General features: G+C 40.2%; 1 protein-coding gene across 3 annotated transcripts in view; it reads left to right on the top strand.

The window, feature by feature from the left end:
- Positions 1-2,297, top strand: part of AGTR1 (angiotensin II receptor type 1) — a 45,225-nt gene extending 42,928 nt beyond the window's left edge. For all 3 annotated transcript variants that reach the window (XM_081234797.1, XM_081234795.1, XM_081234796.1), the window contains one exon: positions 311-2,297. In XM_081234797.1, coding sequence (XP_081090923.1) covers positions 357-1,436 — 1,080 coding nt within the window. In that variant the 5' untranslated portion in view covers positions 311-356 and the 3' untranslated portion in view covers positions 1,437-2,297. The remainder of the gene's footprint in view (positions 1-310) is intronic.
- Positions 2,298-20,822: the final 18,525 nt, after the last annotated feature.

Raw genomic sequence — 20,822 nt, 5'->3', positions numbered from 1 at the left:
CTAATCAATTTGGAAGCTAGGATTTACTCCTAGAAAAAAGGCAAAGGACCTAGATGAGTATTCACATAGGACCTCACGTCTACTTGTCTGAAGGATTTTATCGTTTCCTAGAAAAGCAATATGTTCTAAAACTTAATTTAAATATGCAATCTTAGGTTTTATCAGTCCACAGCTTTTCTCCAGAAAATATGATCTAATTTTTTTCCTAAAAACTAAAGTTGAGTTGCTGTATTAATGATTGAGAAATAAAACTATTCATTTACAACTAGAAGTTAAAATTTTTTTACCTTTTCATTTTTATTTTTTCTAGGTGCATTTGGCATAGTGTCTGAGACCAACTAACCCAGGAGGTCAAAATGATCCTCAACTCTTCCACCGAAGATGGTATTAAAAGAATCCAAGAGGACTGTCCCAAAGCTGGGAGGCACAATTACATATTCGTCATGATCCCCACTTTATATAGTATTATCTTTGTGGTGGGAATATTTGGAAACAGCTTGGTGGTGATTGTCATTTACTTTTACATGAAACTGAAGACTGTGGCCAGTGTTTTTCTTCTGAATTTAGCACTGGCTGACTTATGCTTTTTACTGACTTTGCCACTATGGGCTGTCTACACTGCTATGGAATACCACTGGCCCTTTGGCAATTACCTATGTAAGATCGCTTCAGCCAGCGTCAGTTTCAACCTCTATGCCAGTGTGTTTCTACTCACATGTCTAAGCATTGATCGCTACCTGGCTATTGTGCACCCAATGAAGTCCCGTCTTCGGCGCACAATGCTTGTGGCCAAAGTCACCTGCATCATTATTTGGCTGCTGGCTGGCTTGGCCAGTTTGCCAACTATAATCCACCGCAATGTATTTTTCATCGAGAATATCAATATCACAGTTTGTGCTTTCCATTACGAATCCCAAAATTCAACCCTCCCCGTAGGGCTGGGCCTAACCAAGAATATACTGGGTTTCTTGTTTCCTTTTCTGATCATTCTTACAAGTTATACTCTTATTTGGAAGACCCTAAAGAAGGCTTATGAAATTCAGAAGAACAAACCAAGAAAAGATGATATTTTCAAGATAATTATGGCAATTGTGCTTTTCTTTTTCTTTTCCTGGGTTCCCCACCAAATATTCACTTTTCTGGATGTATTGATTCAGTTGGGCATCATACATGACTGTAAAATTTCAGATATTGTTGACACCGCCATGCCCATCACTATTTGCTTAGCTTATTTTAACAATTGCCTGAATCCTCTCTTTTATGGCTTTCTGGGGAAAAAATTTAAAAAACATTTTCTCCAGCTTCTGAAATACATTCCCCCAAAGGCCAAATCCCACTCAACCCTGTCAACAAAAATGAGCACGCTTTCCTACCGCCCCTCAGAAAATGGAAGCTCATCTACCAAGAAGCCTGTCCCATGTATTGAGGTTGAGTGACACACTTGAAACCTGTCTGTGAAGTCATCTTGTTGAAGAAGGAGCAAGAGAAACATTCCTCTACAACACCTCACTACCAAATAAGCACGAGCTACTTTTCAGAATTAAAGAAGAAAATTGATTATGTGTACTGAACTGACTTTTCTAAAGCTCTGAACAAAAGTTTTCCTCTCCCTCTGCAACTAAACAAAGCAAAGCCACATTTTGCATCAGCTAGACGATGTCCACTCAAAGAATGATGTCAGAAACTGGATGAGTGTGTTGATCTGGAAAAGTTTACTGGTAGAAATGCCATCTCCCCAGTCTGCTCTTGTTCCGTTATTTTTGATTTCCACATAAAGGTACTTAGAATATGTTAAAACTTGAGAGGAACAACAGGAGATCAGAGCTCAAGACTGCTCTGCCCAACTTCCAAAGGGCAGCAAAGCTTTTGTGCCTATTTACCTATTAGCAACTGTGGCCCACTTGTACCTGGTACTGCACATTTTATACAAAGACTTGCTAAGCAGTAGTTGTCAGGTTGCAGAAGTTTATGTGAAATTCAACCAGTGTCTTATAGATTCACACTGCCAAAACATGCCTGCTAAATGGCTTATTTGTATAATGATGTTACTAAAGTCACGTATAAAAATGAAACTACTTGTAAAGGTGTTATTCTGGTCCCAGGTAGTAGTGTCTTCCTAGTCATATTAGTTTTATTTCGTATCTGAGAAGTATATATATTTTGTGGTAAAAAGATTATATATCATAAAATATGCCTTACTATTTTAGAAAGTATATATTCTACCTATATATGTATATCTCTCAACTGTTGTTATTTTATTAAAATCTGGCAAAGTTATATTCACATTAAAATAATGTTATTGTAATGTATTTAATCTTCATTACTTAAAATAGATGCTGATTTATTTTTAAAACAACTGTGAATAAGTACAAACATATTTCTATTTAAATTTTGATACAACTGATAGTTTAACACTGTTGGTTTTAGATTTTATATCCTGCCATAAAAAGATAAAGAACACACTTTATTCCACTGCACAACATGGAGTAAATACACCATTTTGAATTTTCCAAAGTTTTTCATACAACAAAGAAAAAACTCATTCCTTTTAACACTAAAATAATATATTATTTTACACAGAATTTTTAATAATAGGATTTTTCTATTCACATACATGATTATTGTAAGAAATATAGGAAAGCAGTAAAAAAAAAAGTCATATTTAGTTCTCCTGCTCAAAAATTACCATTTTTAACATTTAGGTGCAATGTTCTACTTTTCTTTTATTCATTATACACATGTACATGTATAAATCATGATACTGGAGTCATAAAGTATATAGTATTTTGTATACAAATTTTTCACTTAATGTCATAGCACAGTAGTTTGCTATGACATTAAATGTTTTTCTAAACATTTTAATAATTGTATAACATTACAAAATACAGACACATCATGATACAGTTAGCTAATATTCAAATTGGAATATTTAGCTTTTTCCTGATTTTTCAGTATCATAAATTGCATTGTACATGAACATTCAAGTACATGAATCTGATAAGTCCCTCATGAAACACTCCTAGAAGTGGTACAAGTGCATATACAGATATGAATGTTTTTAATATTCTTAAGACGTATTTCCAAATATTTTCCAGAAAATAACAATTTACAATACTACCAACTATGTATGACATCTCACCACAGCCTCAGCAGCCTGGAATATATACTAGATTTAAGCAGAAAAGGAAAACTTACTGTAAGAATTCAGGGGCCACATGCAAGAGCAAGGATGCAACTGCACTGAAGAAAGTGCTGTTGTGTTCCTGCTCCCCTTGGAGCATCCTAGAGGCCTCTGCTGCTTTGCTCCGCACAGAGCAGGCAGAGGTACTCATCTGACTCCATAAACAGTGGCCAAGGATTGGGGTGATGTATAAAGGAGCTGATGGGAGGCGTGGGTAAGGGGGAGCATTCAGAGAGGCCTTGGTAGACTGGACAGAATCTCCACCAAGCAGCCTATTATCGTTCACATTCCCAAGGATAGAGTTATTTTGTGAATAAATGTGGTTACATGTGCCTCGTTTTCCTTTTATATTATTTTTAATTTCACTGATATAAAATGCCAGCCACTAACTCCAAAGGTCCTTTCCTATTTTCACAATCACCTCCAAAAAATAAATTCTAGCTTGTCTCAAATTATAGTGTAAACTTACCCTATCTGAAATCCCTCCGAGTCAGCTGTATAACAATTCATTTTTTATTCAGTAATCATCTTAAACCAAGTGATTACAAGTACTTCAAACTTGCTGAAACACTTAATAAGTTATAGCTGATAAGATTTCTGGTAGACAATTGTACTTAGATACCCTCTATCTCATGTATTTATTAACTGGTATGAATAACAAGCTCCAAGCCTTGTTTTCATTTTAATTTCATCAAATTATACTGTGATTTTTCCCCATCCCATTTTGTGAAATAGATACTGATAACTTCATGATTAATCTTGCTTTATCAGTGAGACCAACTTAATACTGAAGTTGAGACTCTACTTACCAAAATGTTAGGATGGTATGCCATGATTTATTCTTCATGAACATATTTAGAGGTTAGGTGGATTCCTTATTTTTTGGAATATTTTCAAAATTAATCAGAAAGGAATATTTACCATGAGGATCTAGATGCCCAACAGAACTCAAGGTCTCTCTCTCTCTCTCTCTCTCTCTCTCTCTCTCTCTCTATATATATATATATATATATATATATATATATATATATATATATTTATATTCCAATCCTTGTTTCCCCTATGAAAGATTCATCTTTTCAGTCAGTAATTCATTAATTCATGGATTCAATAAATTTTGTATTGCTTACCTATTCTGTGCTGGAGGACTAGAGTTATGTAACATACAGCTTAAAATGCACAGTAAACTTTTCAACCAGCTGCTGTGGGGAGTATGAAAGCAAGCCAAGTGAGAAGTAGCTTGACTGCCAATCCATGGAAAGGCTCACAAAGGTTTGACGCCACAGGTTCTCAGTTTTATAACTCTGTATACCAGGCCAATTTTTTTCCAACAATACACGTCAACCTGGAGGACCAGAGATGGGAAAGTAGATTCGGACAGGTCACAAAAGTGAGGTGAAGTGAGTGAAGAAAAGGAGTCCCAGGGAGTTTTGAATACTGGTATGAAGGGTGATTTCCCTGAGAGCCGTGAAGCAAATAAATCAGGAGCAGATGAGATACAGAAGACTGAGGAGTGGTAGAGGCCAGGGGACAGCGACACACTGCCTCAGATGTCAGGGTGCAAACCCCCAGGAGAGCTGAATACAGATGTTTAGGCCCCCAAGGCCATGTTGGATCCACTAGACCCAGACCAACCAGAGGAAGAAAGAACCTAAATATCAGGAAGGGAAGCAAGTAATAAACAGTAGACAATGGTATGCGGCAAAACTCAGCCATTTTTATATATTTCAGGTTGCATTTTGGGAAAGAAAAAGTCCTCTGAAGAACTATCCATACTGGAGATTTTGATGAGATTGAAGAATAAATGTAAAAGGAGTAAGGAAATGGAAGAGGTAGAATATTGGAGCTAATGATCATAGAGTCAGACATTCACAATTTAAAACTTTGATTGAATCAGTTGAAATATGACATCTGTAACTACAGCCACTCTTATCTGATGGATATGTGTAGTGGACACCTGTGGAGCTATCTGCATAGTGTCCCCTCTTCTCTTATCATGGGGATTTCCCAACTCACCGAAGAACACAACCACCTTAGAATGAGCAATTTTCTTACCTAACTCTATCCCCAGGCCACAGTTAATCAAACCAGGCTTGAACTGAACCATTCACAGCTTTTTTCCTAAGGATTTTTTAAGCATATACTGATGAAGAGTTGGCCCAACTCCAGTGCTGGAAGGTGTTGGGAGAGAAGTTGTGAGATGTGAGCTTGGAATCTATTAGCAACCATGTCTTCATTCTGGATAAATCTAGCCTGTACTGCAAGTGAAGTTAACAGAAAGGCAAGAAAGTCCAGGGGCTACCTGAGTCCTTGATTCTATCTGTGTCCAATGCCCAGCTGTGTCCCTGCCCACCTTATACTTGGAACCAGCATCCATGTCTCTAATCAGGGGACAGAATATAATGATCTGTAGCTGAGATCTGCATGTGTTCCTTCCTGCTTGACCAATAAGAATTTCCTTTCTGTAGTGGTCAACACATCACCCACTGACCATCCAGCAAGAATAATACCAGTCTAGGTCCCAAAATATCTTTATCTTAATAAGGGATCATGTGGACCATCCTTTTTTCACATGTCTCCTTATCAAAGGGTGAGGACCAGGACATCTAGGATTGTGTGTGGTAGAGCGGAAGAGGGGTGCTGATAGAAAAGGACCCATATTTAGATGAGACTGAAGGTACTACAGTACCTACTATTGTAAACTATTATAAACTGAGATCTTCCCCTGAGGTGGCACACTGGTAAAACACTCCTCTGTTGCCCAGGAAATTATGATAAGTATTATCTGAACCATTAAATATAAGTAAAGAGAGGTAATGAGCACCCTGCACTCCCCTGAGAGTTCAAATACATGGTCCACATGCTGTCTGGACCCTCCCTTCTCTCCATGACCTGGATGTTCTCTAGATCCCACAGACCTTGTGAGCACTGCATCCTACCCTGCCCAAATACAACAGAAAAGGCCTTCGGTCAACAAGTCCATCCACCTTACTTGAGAAATGAGATAACTGAATTTTCACAATTAGAAAGAGTCAGAATCGGATTATTGTCTTTTTTATTTCAAAAGACAATAACTTAGAATGAGAGAATTTAGCTTTATTATTATTTAATTCTGTCACTCATATACAAAGAAACTTTGTATAATAACCTCTACGAGCTTAAATACCCTGAGGTTTGCCCTTCAAACAGCACGATACTTTGCTTCAAATATCAAAATGATGATGACCTATATATGTCCTGGGGCCCATTTCTTGACTCACTTTATGTATTACAAAGGTTCTTTTGAAAAACTAAACAAGATGAGAAATAGGAATCCTGGCTGAACATCCCAATGAGTTGGGCTATATCTCACAGAACCTCTTTTCCAAGCCTGATAAAGTTCTGCTATGCCATACTGGCACACAGAGTTGCTAAACGATAACTTGCAGAAAATAAGATGCACCTCAATTTCAATCTCTGGAGATATGCAACAACAAAAAGAGAGAGAGAGAAAGGATCCCCAAGCATATAATCTGATGCCCTTACAAATAAGTAACTGTTATTTTCATTCATTCATGTAGTAAATGGATAGTAGGAAAAAAAAAACTTTTCACTGATATCACCTTTATAGTTGTTCCTTGAGTACCCATATCTGTTTAACCTTCCCCAGAAATAGCCCCCTATTTCCATTTTGGTGCCCTCTCTGTCCCACATTTAGTGTGGAGTCTAGATAGGGCTCTACCCCTAGTCCAAACACATGCAATGAGGGATGTGAGAAGACCTAAGCAAATCAGCCCATATATTCCCCTGACTGCAATGGAATAGGCACATAACCTAAAAGGACCCAATCAAGGTGAATTTCCTAATTTTGCCAGAAGCCACCAGACAAAATGCTTATTCTTTCTCATCATACAGAACTTAAGTAAATGTGAGAAGCAGATGCAGCATTTGGTCACTCCAAAGGGAGAGGCAGAAATTTCCTGGAGTCTTCACAGAAAGCATAAGAGTAAAGTCAACATATGAAACTAAAATAATGAAAGGGTAGACCAAGAATTGGAGAGGAACCAAGCCTTTATGATATCATTCAAGAATTCACTTTCTGTGCCAGACTTCCCTTTTTCTTAAGCTGGCTGAGGATGAGTTTCCTGTCAAAATTATCCACTAAAATCCAATCTTCAGCAAAATCATTAGAGCCACCATTTATCAAATTCTTAATATAGGACAGAGTTCTCTGCTTATATGCATTATATTATGTAATCCTCACAACAACCAATCTTATCAGTTCTATTGTTAACCAATGAGACAAAATGAGGCTTAGAGATGTTGTATAACTGGTCCAAGGCAACGTGACTGACAAATGCTAGAGCTGAAATCTGAACCCAGACATTCTGAATCCAGAATCTGTGCTCTTATTTACTAAACTATGTTGTCCCCTTCCAAAAAACAGCATCACAAAATGTGAATCAGGGGCTTCCCTGGTGGCGCAGTGGTTAAGAATCTGCCTGCCAACGCAGGGGACACAGGTTCGAGCCTTGGTCCAGGAAGATCCCACATGTCACGGAGCAACTAAGCCCATGCACCATAACTACTGAGCCTGTGCTCTAGATCCTGCAAGCCACGACTACTGAGCCTGTGCGTCACAACTACTGAAGCCCACGCACCTAGAGCCCATGCTCCGCAGCAAGAGAAGCCACCACAATGAGAAGCCCACACAATGCAATGAAGAGTAGCCCTGGCTCACCGCAACTAGAGAAAGCCTGCACACAGCAACGAAGACTCAACGCAGCCAAAAATTAAATAAATAAATTAAAAAGAGAGAGAGAGAGAACCCCATTTTAAAAAAATATATGACTCATGTAGGTACCTTCCAAAATATTGCCCAAGTCTATTTATTCAAAATCAACATGAGTATTATTTTGGATGAGCTTATATTGGGTCTAGCAAATAAACAGGCTATGACTGGTAACTATCACAGTAATTAGTTCAGTGCTCTGGTCCTTTCTGCAGCCAAGAATTTAGACAGTATTTACTAAATGGGAGAGGGAAAGAAATTCCTAAATTAATTTTTCATGTCAAATTTTCTTCTTACAACCTGATGGAATGATGTTCTTTTGAGAAAACATTGTGGAGAAACTATATTACATTCTGAGAGATTTCCTTTTAAGTTATACAGTTCAGATTTGGCAATAAATTTAGTTGAAGAATATACCTAGAATAATGAAAACAAAAGTGTGATTTATCTCACCTGTGTCCAGAGACCAAAAGAATAAAGGCAATAAGATCACAGCCATGAGTCCTGAGGAGAGTTCTAGCAGCATCATTGAAAATCACCTCAAAATGGATACTATTTGAAACAGTGAGAGCTAAGAAGAGAGTTGCAACATATCAGGCAAAACATGCTCACCGCTTCACCTCTGCTTCAGGGTGCAGAAGAGGTAGAAAGGAGTGGTTGCACAGGAAACACTTAAAAACAAGGTGATTCAGCCATGGGCTGAGAGGATGACCACGACATGATGGAAATTCCAACAACCAATGTGAATCAGAAAGTAGTAATGGAGGGGGGCTTCCCTGGTGGCGCAGTGGTTGAGAGTCTGCCTTCTGATGCAGGGGACACGGGTTCGTGCCCCAGTTCGGGAAGGTCCCACATGCCGCGGAGCGGCTGGGCCCGTGCGCCATGGCCGCTGAGCCTGCGCGTCCGGAGCCTGTGCTCCGCAACGGGAGAGGACGCAACAGTGAGAGGCCCGCGTACCGCAAAAAAAAAAAAAAAAAAAAAAAAAAAAAGAAAGTAGTAATGGAGAGATCGATAGAGATGGCTGAGTAGGAGGACATGGAACTCATCTCCCCCCCATGAACACCCCAAAAATACATCTACATATGGAACAATTCTCACTGAAAACTAAATAGAAACTAGCAGAAAGACTCCTGTACAGTGAAGTCTATAAGAAAGATCCACAAGGAATTGGGCAGGAAGGGAAGAGAAACAATCAGGTCAGGACCTGCGCCCCTGAGAGGGGACTCAGAGAAAAAAGGGAAATTATCAACACATGGGCAAAGACGCACCCTGGGGAGTAAGCAGTTTTAGCCACAGACTGGGCGCCCCAGTTCTGGGATCCTACACAGGGAGACGAGCCCCCTTGGCTGATTTAAGGACTGCTGAGACTAACAGGCGGGCTAAGAGAATCCTGGACTCCACTTATGCAGAGTGCACACCCACTGCTGTGGCCCCAAGGCAGGGCAGAGACAGCAGATAGGAGATCGCTCCAACGGCTGCCGGGTTTCCCACAACCAACTCGGGAGCACCCCAGCTCAAGCTGAGGGAACGCTCCAGCCCCGCTTACTCTATGTCACAGCATGGCAATGGATCTATGGCTGCCACCACAGGAAGAAAGCTCAGATGTCGGACACAGAGGCGACTCGGTCCTGGGGCAACATTTGAGTAGGGCAATGGTAGCCACTGCTGGTGCTTACTCAAGCAGCACATCGGAAGCAGCCCAGGACTCTGACAGCTACCAGTCCACCACAGCTCATTTGCCAATACACACCAAGACTCCATGTAGGACCCCTGCCCTGCAGTGTGGCTCCACAACAAGGCAGGGATGTCAGAGGCTGGGGGAGCGATTGGCTATGAGGGCCAAAGGGGCTTGGACTCGAAGCTACAGTTCAGCGGAGTGAGGTAAACAATTGCTGGCACCAGCACAGGCAGTGTACTGGAGACAGCTTGGACCTCTGTCTGTTACAACACGAGCTGGGAGCCCACACAGCCTCCCCTTGTTTCAGCACTCTGCCACTCTGGAGCAAGGGTCTCTGTGCTTGGTGAAGGGAAAGCACACACTCAGAGGGAAGAAAGCCAGCTAGGGCCCGACCCTCAGGGCTTCTCCTCCATCAACCTGGGATCAGACCCCACTCCTCATAGGGCAGTGATGTCCACTGAGCAGAGGGGAAGCCCCACCTCGCACCTGGCTCCAGCTCTAGCCCCTCCATCGTCAGTCCCACCTCCTACCAAGATAAGAGCTGAGTACAACCTGAGGAAAGACGTGTCTTGTGTCCACGTCAAATCTGTCTCTCCCACCAAAGGCACTGGGCTCACACAGTCTGTATAGGGACACTCCCACGTAAGGTCACATCTTCAAGACCACAATAGGTAAATGTTTCACCTAAATTCACAGAGGCAGAGAAAGTTAAGCAAAATGAAAAGGCAGAAGAACTGGTCTCAAGTGAAATAGCAAAAGAAAACTCCTGAAAAAATAAATAATGAAAAAGAAATAAACAACTTACCAGATAAATAATTTAAAGCATTAGTAATAAGAATGATCACTGAATTAGGGATAGCAATACATGAACACAGTGAGAATTTTAACAAGGAACTAGAAAATATAAAAAAGACCCAATCAGGGGCTTCCCTGGTGGCACAGTGGTTGAGAGTCCACCTGCCGATGCAGGGGACACAGGTTCGTGCCCAGGTCCAGGAGGATCCCACGTGCCACGGAGTGGCTGGGCCCGTGAGCCATGGCCGCTGGGCCTGCACGTCCGGAGCCTGTGCTCCGCGGCGGGAGAGGCCACAACAGTGAGAGGCCCGTGTACCACAAAAAAAAAAAAAAAAAAAAAAAAAGACCCAATCAGAAATGAATTCAATAACTGAAATAAAAAACACACTAGAAGGAGTAAATAGCAGACTAACTGATATAAAAGAATGAATAAGTGATCTGGAAGATAGAATAATGGAAAATCACTCAATCAGAACAACAAAAAGAAAAACAAATTGCAAAAAATGAACAGTGTTTAAGAGATCTCTAGAATAACATTAAGCATACCAACACTGATATTACATGGAGCCCAGCAGGAGAAAAAAGACAGAAGGGGATCAAAAATGCATTTGATGAAATTAGAGCTGAAAACTTCCCAAACCTGAGAAGGGAAACTGATATCTGGGAACAGTAAGTACAGAGGGCCCCAAACAAGATGAACCGGAACAGATCCACACCAAGACATATAATAATTAAAATGACAAAAGTAAAAGATAAAGAGAGAATTATAAAGACAGCAAGAGAAAAGCAAACAGTCATATACAAGGGAATCCCCATGAGGCTATCAATTTATTTCTCTGAAGAAATTTTGCAGGCCAGAAGGGAGTGGCATGATATATTCAAGGTGTTGAAAGGGAAAACCTGCAACCTAAGATAATCTACCTAGCAAGATAATCATTTAGAATAGAAGAGATAAAGAACATCTCAGACAAGCAAAAACCAAAAGAGTTCATAAATATTAAACCTACCCTAAAATAAATTTTAAAGTGTCTGCTCTAAATGGAAAAGTAGTAAGAGTCTATAGGAAACAGAAAAGCCCACTAGGAAAGGCAAATATATAGTAAGGGCTGAGGATCAACCATTTAAATAAGTTAATACAAAGATTAAAAGAAAAAATTATATAAAAGCAACTACAACTATGATAAACAGTTGAGGGATAAACATGAAGATATAAAATGTGATATCAAAAATGCAAAATGGGGCTTCCCTGGTGGCGCAGTGATTGGGGGTCCGCCTGCCGATGCAGGGGACACGGGTTTGTGCCCCGATCCCGGAGGATCCCACATGCCGCAGAGCGGCTGGGCCCGCGAGCCATGGCCACGGAGCCTGTGTGTCCGGAGCCTGTGCTCCGCAACGGGAGAGGCCACAGCAGTGAGAGGCCCGCGTACAGCAAAAAAAAAAAAAAAAAAAAAAGCAAAATGTGGGGGAAAGAAGTTTAAAAATGTAGACTTTTTAGAATATGTTTGAACTTAAACGATTACCAGTTTAAAACAAATAGATATAGGTCAACATATATGAATCCCATGGTAACCACAATTCAAAAACCTACAATAGATAAACAAAAATGAGAAAAAAATAAAGAACACAAGCATACTACTAAAGAAAAACATGAAATCACAAGGGAGGAAACAAAAACAAGACGAAATGAACACAGAAGAACTACAAAAACAACTGGAAAACAAGTAAGAAAATTGCAATAAGTCATACCTATCAATTATTATTTTAAATGTTAATGCATTAATGCTCCAGTCAAAAGACATAGGGTGGCTGATCGGATAAAAAAACAAAACCTATCTATATGCTGCTTACAAGAGACTCACTTCAGAGCTAAAGACATACACACAGGGTGGACCTTCAAGACGGCGGAGGAGTAAGATGTGGAGATCACCTTCCACCACAAATACAAATACATCAAAAGTACATCTACATGTGGAACAACGCCTACAGAACACCTACTGAACGCTGGCAAAAGACCTCAGACGTCCCAAAAGGCAAGAAACTCCCCATGTACCTGGGTAGGGCAAAAAAAAAAAAAACACAACAGAGACAAAAGAATAGGGACGGGACCTGCACCAGTGGGAGGGAGCTGTGAAGGAGGAAAGGTTTCCACACACTAGGAAGCCCCTTCGTGGGCGGAGACTGCGGGTGGTGGAGGGAGGAAGCTTCGGAGGCACGGAGGAGAGCGCAGCAACAGGGGTGCGGAGGGCAAAGCAGAGAGATTCCCGCACAGAGGATCGGTGCCGACCAGCACTCACTAGCCCGAGAGGCTTGTCTGCTCGACCGCCGGGACGGGCGGGGCTGGGAGGTGAGGCTCGGGCTTCGGTCGGAGTGCAGGGAGAGGACTGGGGTTGGCGGTCTGAACACAGCCTGAAGGGGGCCAGTGCGCCACAGCTAGCCGGGAGGGAGTCCGGGAAAAAGTCTGGAGCTGCCGAAGAGGCAAGAGACGTTTTCTTGCCTCTCTGTTTCCTGGTGCGAGAGGAGAGGGGATTAAGAGCGCCGCTTAAAGGAGCTCCAGAGACGGGCGCGAGACACGGCTAGCAGCGTGGACCCCAGAGACGGGCATGCGACGCTAAGGCTGTTGCTGCTGCCACCAAGAAGCCTGTGTGCAAGCACAGATCACTATCCACACCTCCCCTCCCAGAAGCCTGTGCAGCCTGCCACTGCCAGGGTCCCGGGATCCAGGGACAACTTCCCCGGGAGAACGCACGGCACACCTCGGGCTGGTGCAACGTTCCAGCGGCCTCTGCCGCCGCAGGCTTGCCCCGTATCCGTGTGCCCCTCTCTCCCCACGGCCTGAGTGAGCCAGAGCACCCGAAGCAGCTGCTCCTTTAACTCCGTCCTGTCTGAGCGAAGAACAGACTCCCTTAGGCGACCTACACGCAGAGGCGGGGCCAAATCCAAAGCTGAACCGCAGGAGCTGTGCTAACAATGAAGATAAAGGGAAATTTCTCCGTGCAGCTCAGGAGCAGCCGATTAAATCCCCACAATCAACTTGATGTACCCTGCATCTGTGGCATACTTAAGTAGACAATGAATGATCCCAAAATTGGGTAGTGGATTTTGGGAGCAACTGTAGATTGGAGTTTGCTGTATGCGACTACCAGTTTCTGATTTTTATGTTTATTTTATTTTAGTTTTTCTCATTTAATTTTATTGGAGTATAATTGCTTTACAATGGTGTGTTAGTTTCTGCTTTAAAACAAAGTGAATCAGCTATACATATACATATGTTCCCATATCTCGTCCCTCTTGCATCTCCCTCCCTCCCACCCTCCCTATCCCACCCCTCTAGGTGGTCAAAAAGCACCGAGCTGATCTCTCTGTGCTATGCGGCTGCTTCCCACTAGCTATCTATTTTACATTTGGTAGTGCATATATGTCCATGCCACTCTCTCACTTCATCCCAGCTTACACTTTCCCCTCCACATGTCCTCAAGTCCATTCTCTACATCAGCGTCTTTATACCTGTCCTGCCCCTAGGTTCTTCAGAACCATTATTTATTTATTTAGATTCCATATATGTGTGTTTATGTGTTTGCATACGGTATTTGTTCTTCTCTTTCTAACACACTTCATTCTGTATGACAGACTCTAGGTCCATCCACCTCACTACAAATAACTCAATTTCATTTCTTTTAATGACTGAGTAATATTCCATTGTATATATGTGCCACATCTTCTTTATCCATTCATTTGTCGATGGACACTTAGGTTGCTTCCATGTCCTGGCTATTGTAAATAGAGCTGCAATGAACATTGTGGTACATGACTCTTTTTGAATTATGGTTTTCTCAGGGAATATGCTCAGTATTGGGATTGCTGGGTCATATGGTAGTTCTAGTTTTAGTTCTTTGAGGAACCTCCATACTGTTCTCCATAGTGGCTGTATCAATTTACATTCCCATCAACAGTGCAAGAGGGTTCCCTTTTCGCCACACCCTCTCCAGCATTTATTGTTTGTAGATTTTTTGATGATGGCCATTCTAACTGCTGTGAGGTGATACCTCATTGTAGTTTTGATTTGCATTTCTCTAATGATTAGTGATGTCAAGCATCCTTTCATGTGTTTGGTAGCAATCTGTATATCTTCTTTGAAGAAATGTCTGGTTAGGTCTTCTGCCCATTTTTGGATTGGGTTGTTTGTTTTTTTGATATTGAGCTGCATGAGCTGCTTGTAAATTTTGTACATTAATGCTTTGTCAGTTGCTTCATTTGCAAATATTTTCTCCCATTCCGAGGGTTGTCTTTTCATCTTGTTTATGGTTTCCTTTGCTGTGCAAAAGCTTTTAAGTTTCATTAGATCCCATTTGTTCCTTTATGTTTATCTTTCCATTTCTCTAGGAGGTGGGTCAAAAAGGACCTTGCTGTGATTTATGTCATAGAGTGTTCTGCCTGTGTTTCCTCTAACAGTTTTATAGTATCTGGCCTTATATTTAGGTCTTTAATCCATTTTGAGTTTATATTTGTGTATGGTGTTAGGGAGTGTTCTAATTTCATTCTTTTCCATGTAGCTGTTCAGTTTTCCCAGCACCACTTATTGAAGAGGCTGTCTTTTCTCCACTGTATATTCTTACCTCCTTTATCAGAAATAAGGTGACCATATGTGCATGGGTTTATCTCTGGGCTTTCTATCCTGTTCCATTGATCTATATTTCTGTTTTTGTACCAGTAGCATACTGTTTTGATTACTGTAGTTTTGTAGTATAGACTGAAGTCAGGGAGCCTGATTCCTCCAGCTCCATTTTGCTTTCTCAAGATTGCTTTGGTTATTCGGGGTCTTTTAAGTCTCCATGCAAATTTTAAGAATTTTTGTTCTAGTTCTGTGAAAAATGCCATTGGTAGTTTGAGAGGGATTGCACTGAATCTGTAGATTGCTTTGGGTAGTAGAGTCATTTTCACAATGTTGATTCCTCCAATCCAAGAACATGGTGTATCTCTCCATCTGTTTGTATCATCTTTGATTTCTTTCATCAGTGTCTTACAGTTTTCGGTATACAGGTCTTTTGTCTCCATAGGTAGGTTTATTCCTAGGTACTTTATTCTTTTTGTTGCAATGGTAAATGGGATTGTTTCCTTAATTTCTCTTTCGGATTTTTCATCATTAGTGTATAGAAATGCAAGAGATTTCTGTGCATTAATTTTGCATCCTGCTACTTTACCAAATTCATTGATTAGCTCTAGTAGTTTTCTGGTAGCATTTTTAGGATTCTGTATATATACTATGATGTCACCTGCAAACAGTGACAGCTTTACTTCTTCTTTTCCAACTTGGATTCATTTCTTTTTCTTCTCTGAATGCTGTGGCTAAAACATCCAAAACTATGTTGAATAATAGTGGTGAGAGTGGACAACCTTGTCTTGTTCCTGATATTAGAGGAAATGCTTTCATTTTTTCACCATTAAGGATGATGTTGGCTGTGGGTTTGTCATATATGGCCTTTATTATGTTGAGGTAAGTTTGCTCTATGCCTACTTTCTGGAGGGTTTTATCTTAAATGGGTGTTCAATTTTGTCAAAAGCTTTTTTTGTATCAAGATAATCATATGGTTTTTCTCCTTCAATTTGTTAATATGGTGTATCACGTTGATTGATTTGCATATATTTATGAATCCTTGCATCCCTGGGATAAGTCTCATTTGGTCATGGTGTATGATCTTCTTCATGTGTTGTTAGATTGTGTTTGCTAGTATTCTGTTGAGGATTTTTGCATCTATGTTCATCAGTGATATTGGCCTGTAGTTTTCTTTCTTTGTGACATCCTTGTCTGGTTTTGGTATCTGGGTGATGGTGGCCTTGTAGAATGAGTTTGGGAGTGTTCCCCCCTCTGCTATATTTTGGAAATGAGTTTGAGAAGGATAGGTGTTAGCTCTTCTCCAAATGTTTGATAGAATTCGCCTGTGAAGCCATCTTGTCCTGGGCTTTTGTTTCTTGGAAGATTTTTAGTCACAGTCTCAGTTTCAGGGCTTGTGATTGATCTGTTTATATTTTCTATTTCTTCCTGGTTCAGCCTTGGAAGGTTGTGCTTTTCTAAGAATTTGTCCATTTCTTCCAGGTCGTCCATTTTATTGGCATATAATTGCTTGTAGTAATCTCTCATGATCCTTTGTATTTCTGCAGTGTCAGTTGTTACTTCTCCTTTTTCATTTCTAATTTTGTTGATTTGAGTCTTCTCCCTTTTTTTCTTGATGAGTCTGGCTAATGGTTTATCAATTTTGTTTATCTTCTCAAAGAACCAGCTTTTAGTTTTATTGACCTTTGCTATTGTTTCCTTTCTTTTTCATTTATTTCTGACCTGATCTTTATGATTTCTTTCCTTCAGCTAACTTTGGGGATTTCTGTTCTTCTTTCTCTAATTGCTTTAGGTGCAAGGTTAGGCTGTTTCTTTGAGATGTTTTTTGTTTCTTGAGGTAGAATTTTATTGCTATAAAGTTCCCTCTTAGAAATGCTTTTGATGCATCCCATACATTTTGAGTCATCGTGTTTTCATTGTCATTTGTTTCTAGGTATTTTTTGATTTCCTCTTTGATTTCTTCAGTGATCTCTTGGTTATTAAGTAGTGTATTGTTTAGCCTCCATGTGTTTGTATTTTTAACAGATTATTTCCTGTAATTGATATCTAGTCTCATAGCATTGTGATCAGAAAAGATACTTGATATGATTTCAATTTTCTTAAATTTACGATGGCTTGGTTTCTCACCCAAGATATGATCTATCCTGGAGAATGTTCCATGAGCAGTTGAGAAGAAAGTGTATTCTGTTGTTTTTGGATGGAATATCCTATAAATATCAATTAAGTCCATCTTGTTTAATGTATCATTTAAAGCTTGTGTTTCCTTATTTATTTTCATTTTGGATGATCTGTCCATTGGTGAAAGTGGGGTGTTAAAGTCCCCTACTATGATTGCATTACTGTATATTTCCCCTTTTATGGCTGTTAGCATTTGCCTTATGTATTGAGGTGCTCCTATGCTGGGTGCATAAATATTTACAACTGTTATATCTTCTTCTTGGATTGATCCCTTGATCATTATGTCGTGTCCTTCTTTGTCTCTTGTAATAGTCTTTATTTTAAAGTCTATTTTGTCTGATATGAGCATTGCTACTCCAGCTTTCTTTCGATTTCCCTTTGCATGGAATATCTTTTTCCATCCCCGTACTTTCTGTCTGTATGTATCCCTAGGTCTGAAGTGGTTCTCTTGTAGACAGCATATATATGGGTCTTGTTTTTGTATGCATTCAGCCAGTGCATGTCTTTTAGTGGGAGCATTTAATCCATTTACATTTAAGGTAATTATCGATATGTATGTCCCTATTACCATTTTCTTAATTGTTCTGGGTTTGTTATTGTAGGTCAAAGGAGACCATAGACAAGATGAAAAGACAACCCTCAGAATGGGAGAAAATATTTGTAAACGAAGCAACTGGCAAAGGATCAATCTCCAAAATATAGAAGCATCTCATGCAGCTTAGTATCACAAAAAGAAACAACTGGAAACTGTTAACACTAAAGACAAATGGAAAGGTGCATAAATACTGTACTTAGATTGATAAAGTGGTTTCCTGTGGAGGTTAACAATTCTGAAAGTACTCTACATATATACTGAGATTGAGCAAATAAGTAAAGGCAGGACAGTTGTTGGGAGCCAGGTTTCTCCCTGTTGGGAAAGGAGGCTACAGACTAACAAGAGGGGCAGGCTAGAATGAACCGTGTGGGCTTGGATTAAATTTGGCAACATCAGCATGAACTCATGTTTAGCTTAATATAGATACAGACTGATAGATACATGAATAACTATAGATATGTGTGTATACATATGTGTACATGTATGTTAATACACATACATATATTTCCTATCTCTGTGCACTGAAAAGGCTTAGGAGCAATGACACTCCCATAGCAACAGGCACAGCAAAGGCCCACATGTTGCTTTGTGTACCATTCTTCAGTTAAAGAACCAGTGCTCTCTGGAGAAATGGCTGATTCTAGGGCTGGGGCAGGGAATATACCAGATGAACCTGGAGTGTTTTGTAGTGCCAGAAAATAAGGAAACGCTGAAAAAATAAACGATGTGATCATGTCAGAAGGACACAGGAGCCAATATGAAGAGCTTCCAATGGCCAAAGCTGAAATAATTCAAGCAATAAAATAAATAATATGGTATTGGGTTATAGCCCAAAATATAAAATAAATATTCAAGAGTCTATGCTGATATAAATGAATGACAGAATAAATAAATAAATGGGAGCTCAATATCACAAAAACAAACAACCCAATCCAAAAATGGACAGAAGACCGAAATACACATTTCTCCAAAGAAGATATACAGATTGCCAACAAACACATGAAAGTATGCTCAACATCACTAATCATTAGAGAAATGCAAATCAAAGCTACAATGAGGTATCACCTCACACCAGTCAGAATAGCCATCATCAAAACATCTACCAACAATAAATACTGGAGAGGGTGTGGAGAAAAGGGAACCCTCTTGCACTGTTGGTGGGAATGTAAATTGATACAGCCACTATGGAGAACAGTATGGAGGTTCCTTAGAAAACTAAAAATAGAACTACCATATGACCCAGCAATCCCACTACTGGGCATATACCCTGAGGAAACCATAATTCAAAAAGAGTCATGTACCACAATGTTCATGTAGCACTATTTACAATAACCAGGACATAGAAGCAACCTAAGTGTCCATCAACAGATGAATGGATAAAGAAGATGTGGCATATATATACAATAGAATATTACTCAGCCATAAAAAGAAATGAAATTGAGTTATTTGTAGTGAGGTGGATGGACCTAGAGTCTGTGATACAAAGTGAAGTAAGAAAGAGAAAATCAAATAACGTATGCTAAAACATATATATGGAATCTAAAAAAAAAATGATTCTGAAGAACCTAGGGGCAGGACAGGAATAAAGACGCAGATGTAGAGAATGGACTTGAGGTCATGGGGAGGGGAAGGGTAAGCTGGGACGAAGCGAGAGAGTGGCACTGACATATACACACTACGAAATGTAAAACAGATAGGTAGAGGGAAACAGCCGCATAGCACAGGGAGATCAGCTTGGTGCTTTGTGACTGCACAGAGGGGTGGGATAGCGAGGGTGTGAGGGAGGCTCCAGAGGGAGGGGATATGGGGATATATGTATATGTATAGCTGATTCACTTTGTTATACAGCAGAAACTAACACAACAATGTAAAGCAATTATACTCCAATAAAGTGGTTAAAAAAAAAGACACACACACACACTGAAAATGAGAGGATAGGAAAAGATATTTAATGCAAAAGGAAACAACAAAAAAGCAGGGGTAGCAATACTCATAACAGACAAAATACACTGTAAAACAAAGGCTCTAACAAAAGAGAAAATAGTGCATTATATAATGATAAAAGTGTCAATAAAAGAAGAGGATATTACACTGATTAACATATATGCACCAAATACAGGAGCACCTGTATACAGGTGCAAATATTAACAGAAATAAAGGGAGAAATTTATGATAATACAATAATAGTAGGGGACTTTAACTCCACACTTAACATTAATGGACAGATCATCAAGACAGAATATCAATAGGCAACAGTTGTAGGAAATGACACAATAGACCAGTTAGACTTAAGAGATATCTACAGGACATTCCTTCCCAAAACAGCAGAATACACATTCTTTTCAAGTGCGCATGGAAATTCTCCAGGATAGATCACATGTTAGGCCACAATACAAGGCTCAACAAATTTAAGAAGATAGAAATGATATCAAGCATTTTTTCTGACCACAACAGTATGAAACTAGAAATCAACTACAGAAAGAAAAATGGGAAAAGCACAAACATGTGGTGACTGAACAACATGCTACTGAAAAACAAATGGATCAATGAAGTAACCAAAGGGGAAATCTTAAAGTACCTTGAGACAAATAAAAATGAAAACACAGGGGCTTCCCTGGTGGCGCAGTGGTTGGGAGTCCGCCTGCCGATGCAGAGAGCGCGGGTTCGTGCCCCGGTCCGGGAGGATCCCGCGTGCCGCGGAGCGGCTGGGCCTGTGAGCCACGGCCGCTGAGCCTGCGCGTCTGGAGCCTGCACTCCGCGACGGGAGAGGCCACAACAGTGAGAGGCCTGCGTACCGCAAAAAAAAAAAAAAAAAAAAAATGAAAACACAGTACTCCAAAATCTATGTGATACAGCAAAAGCAGTTCTAAGAGGGAAATGTATAGCAATACAGTCCTTCCTTAAGAAACAAAAAAAATCTCAAACAACCTAATCTACTGTCTAAAAGAATTAGGAAAAGAAGAACAAAGAAAGCTCAAAGTCAGCAGAAGGAAGGAAATAATAAATATCAGAGAA

Source organism: Mesoplodon bidens (genome assembly GCF_964165515.1).
Source record: "Mesoplodon bidens genome assembly, chromosome: 5".
NCBI classification, from domain to species: domain Eukaryota; kingdom Metazoa; phylum Chordata; class Mammalia; order Artiodactyla; family Ziphiidae; genus Mesoplodon; species Mesoplodon bidens.
Note: the sequence above shows the minus strand (reverse complement) of the source record. Positions and strands in the feature narration are given on the sequence as shown.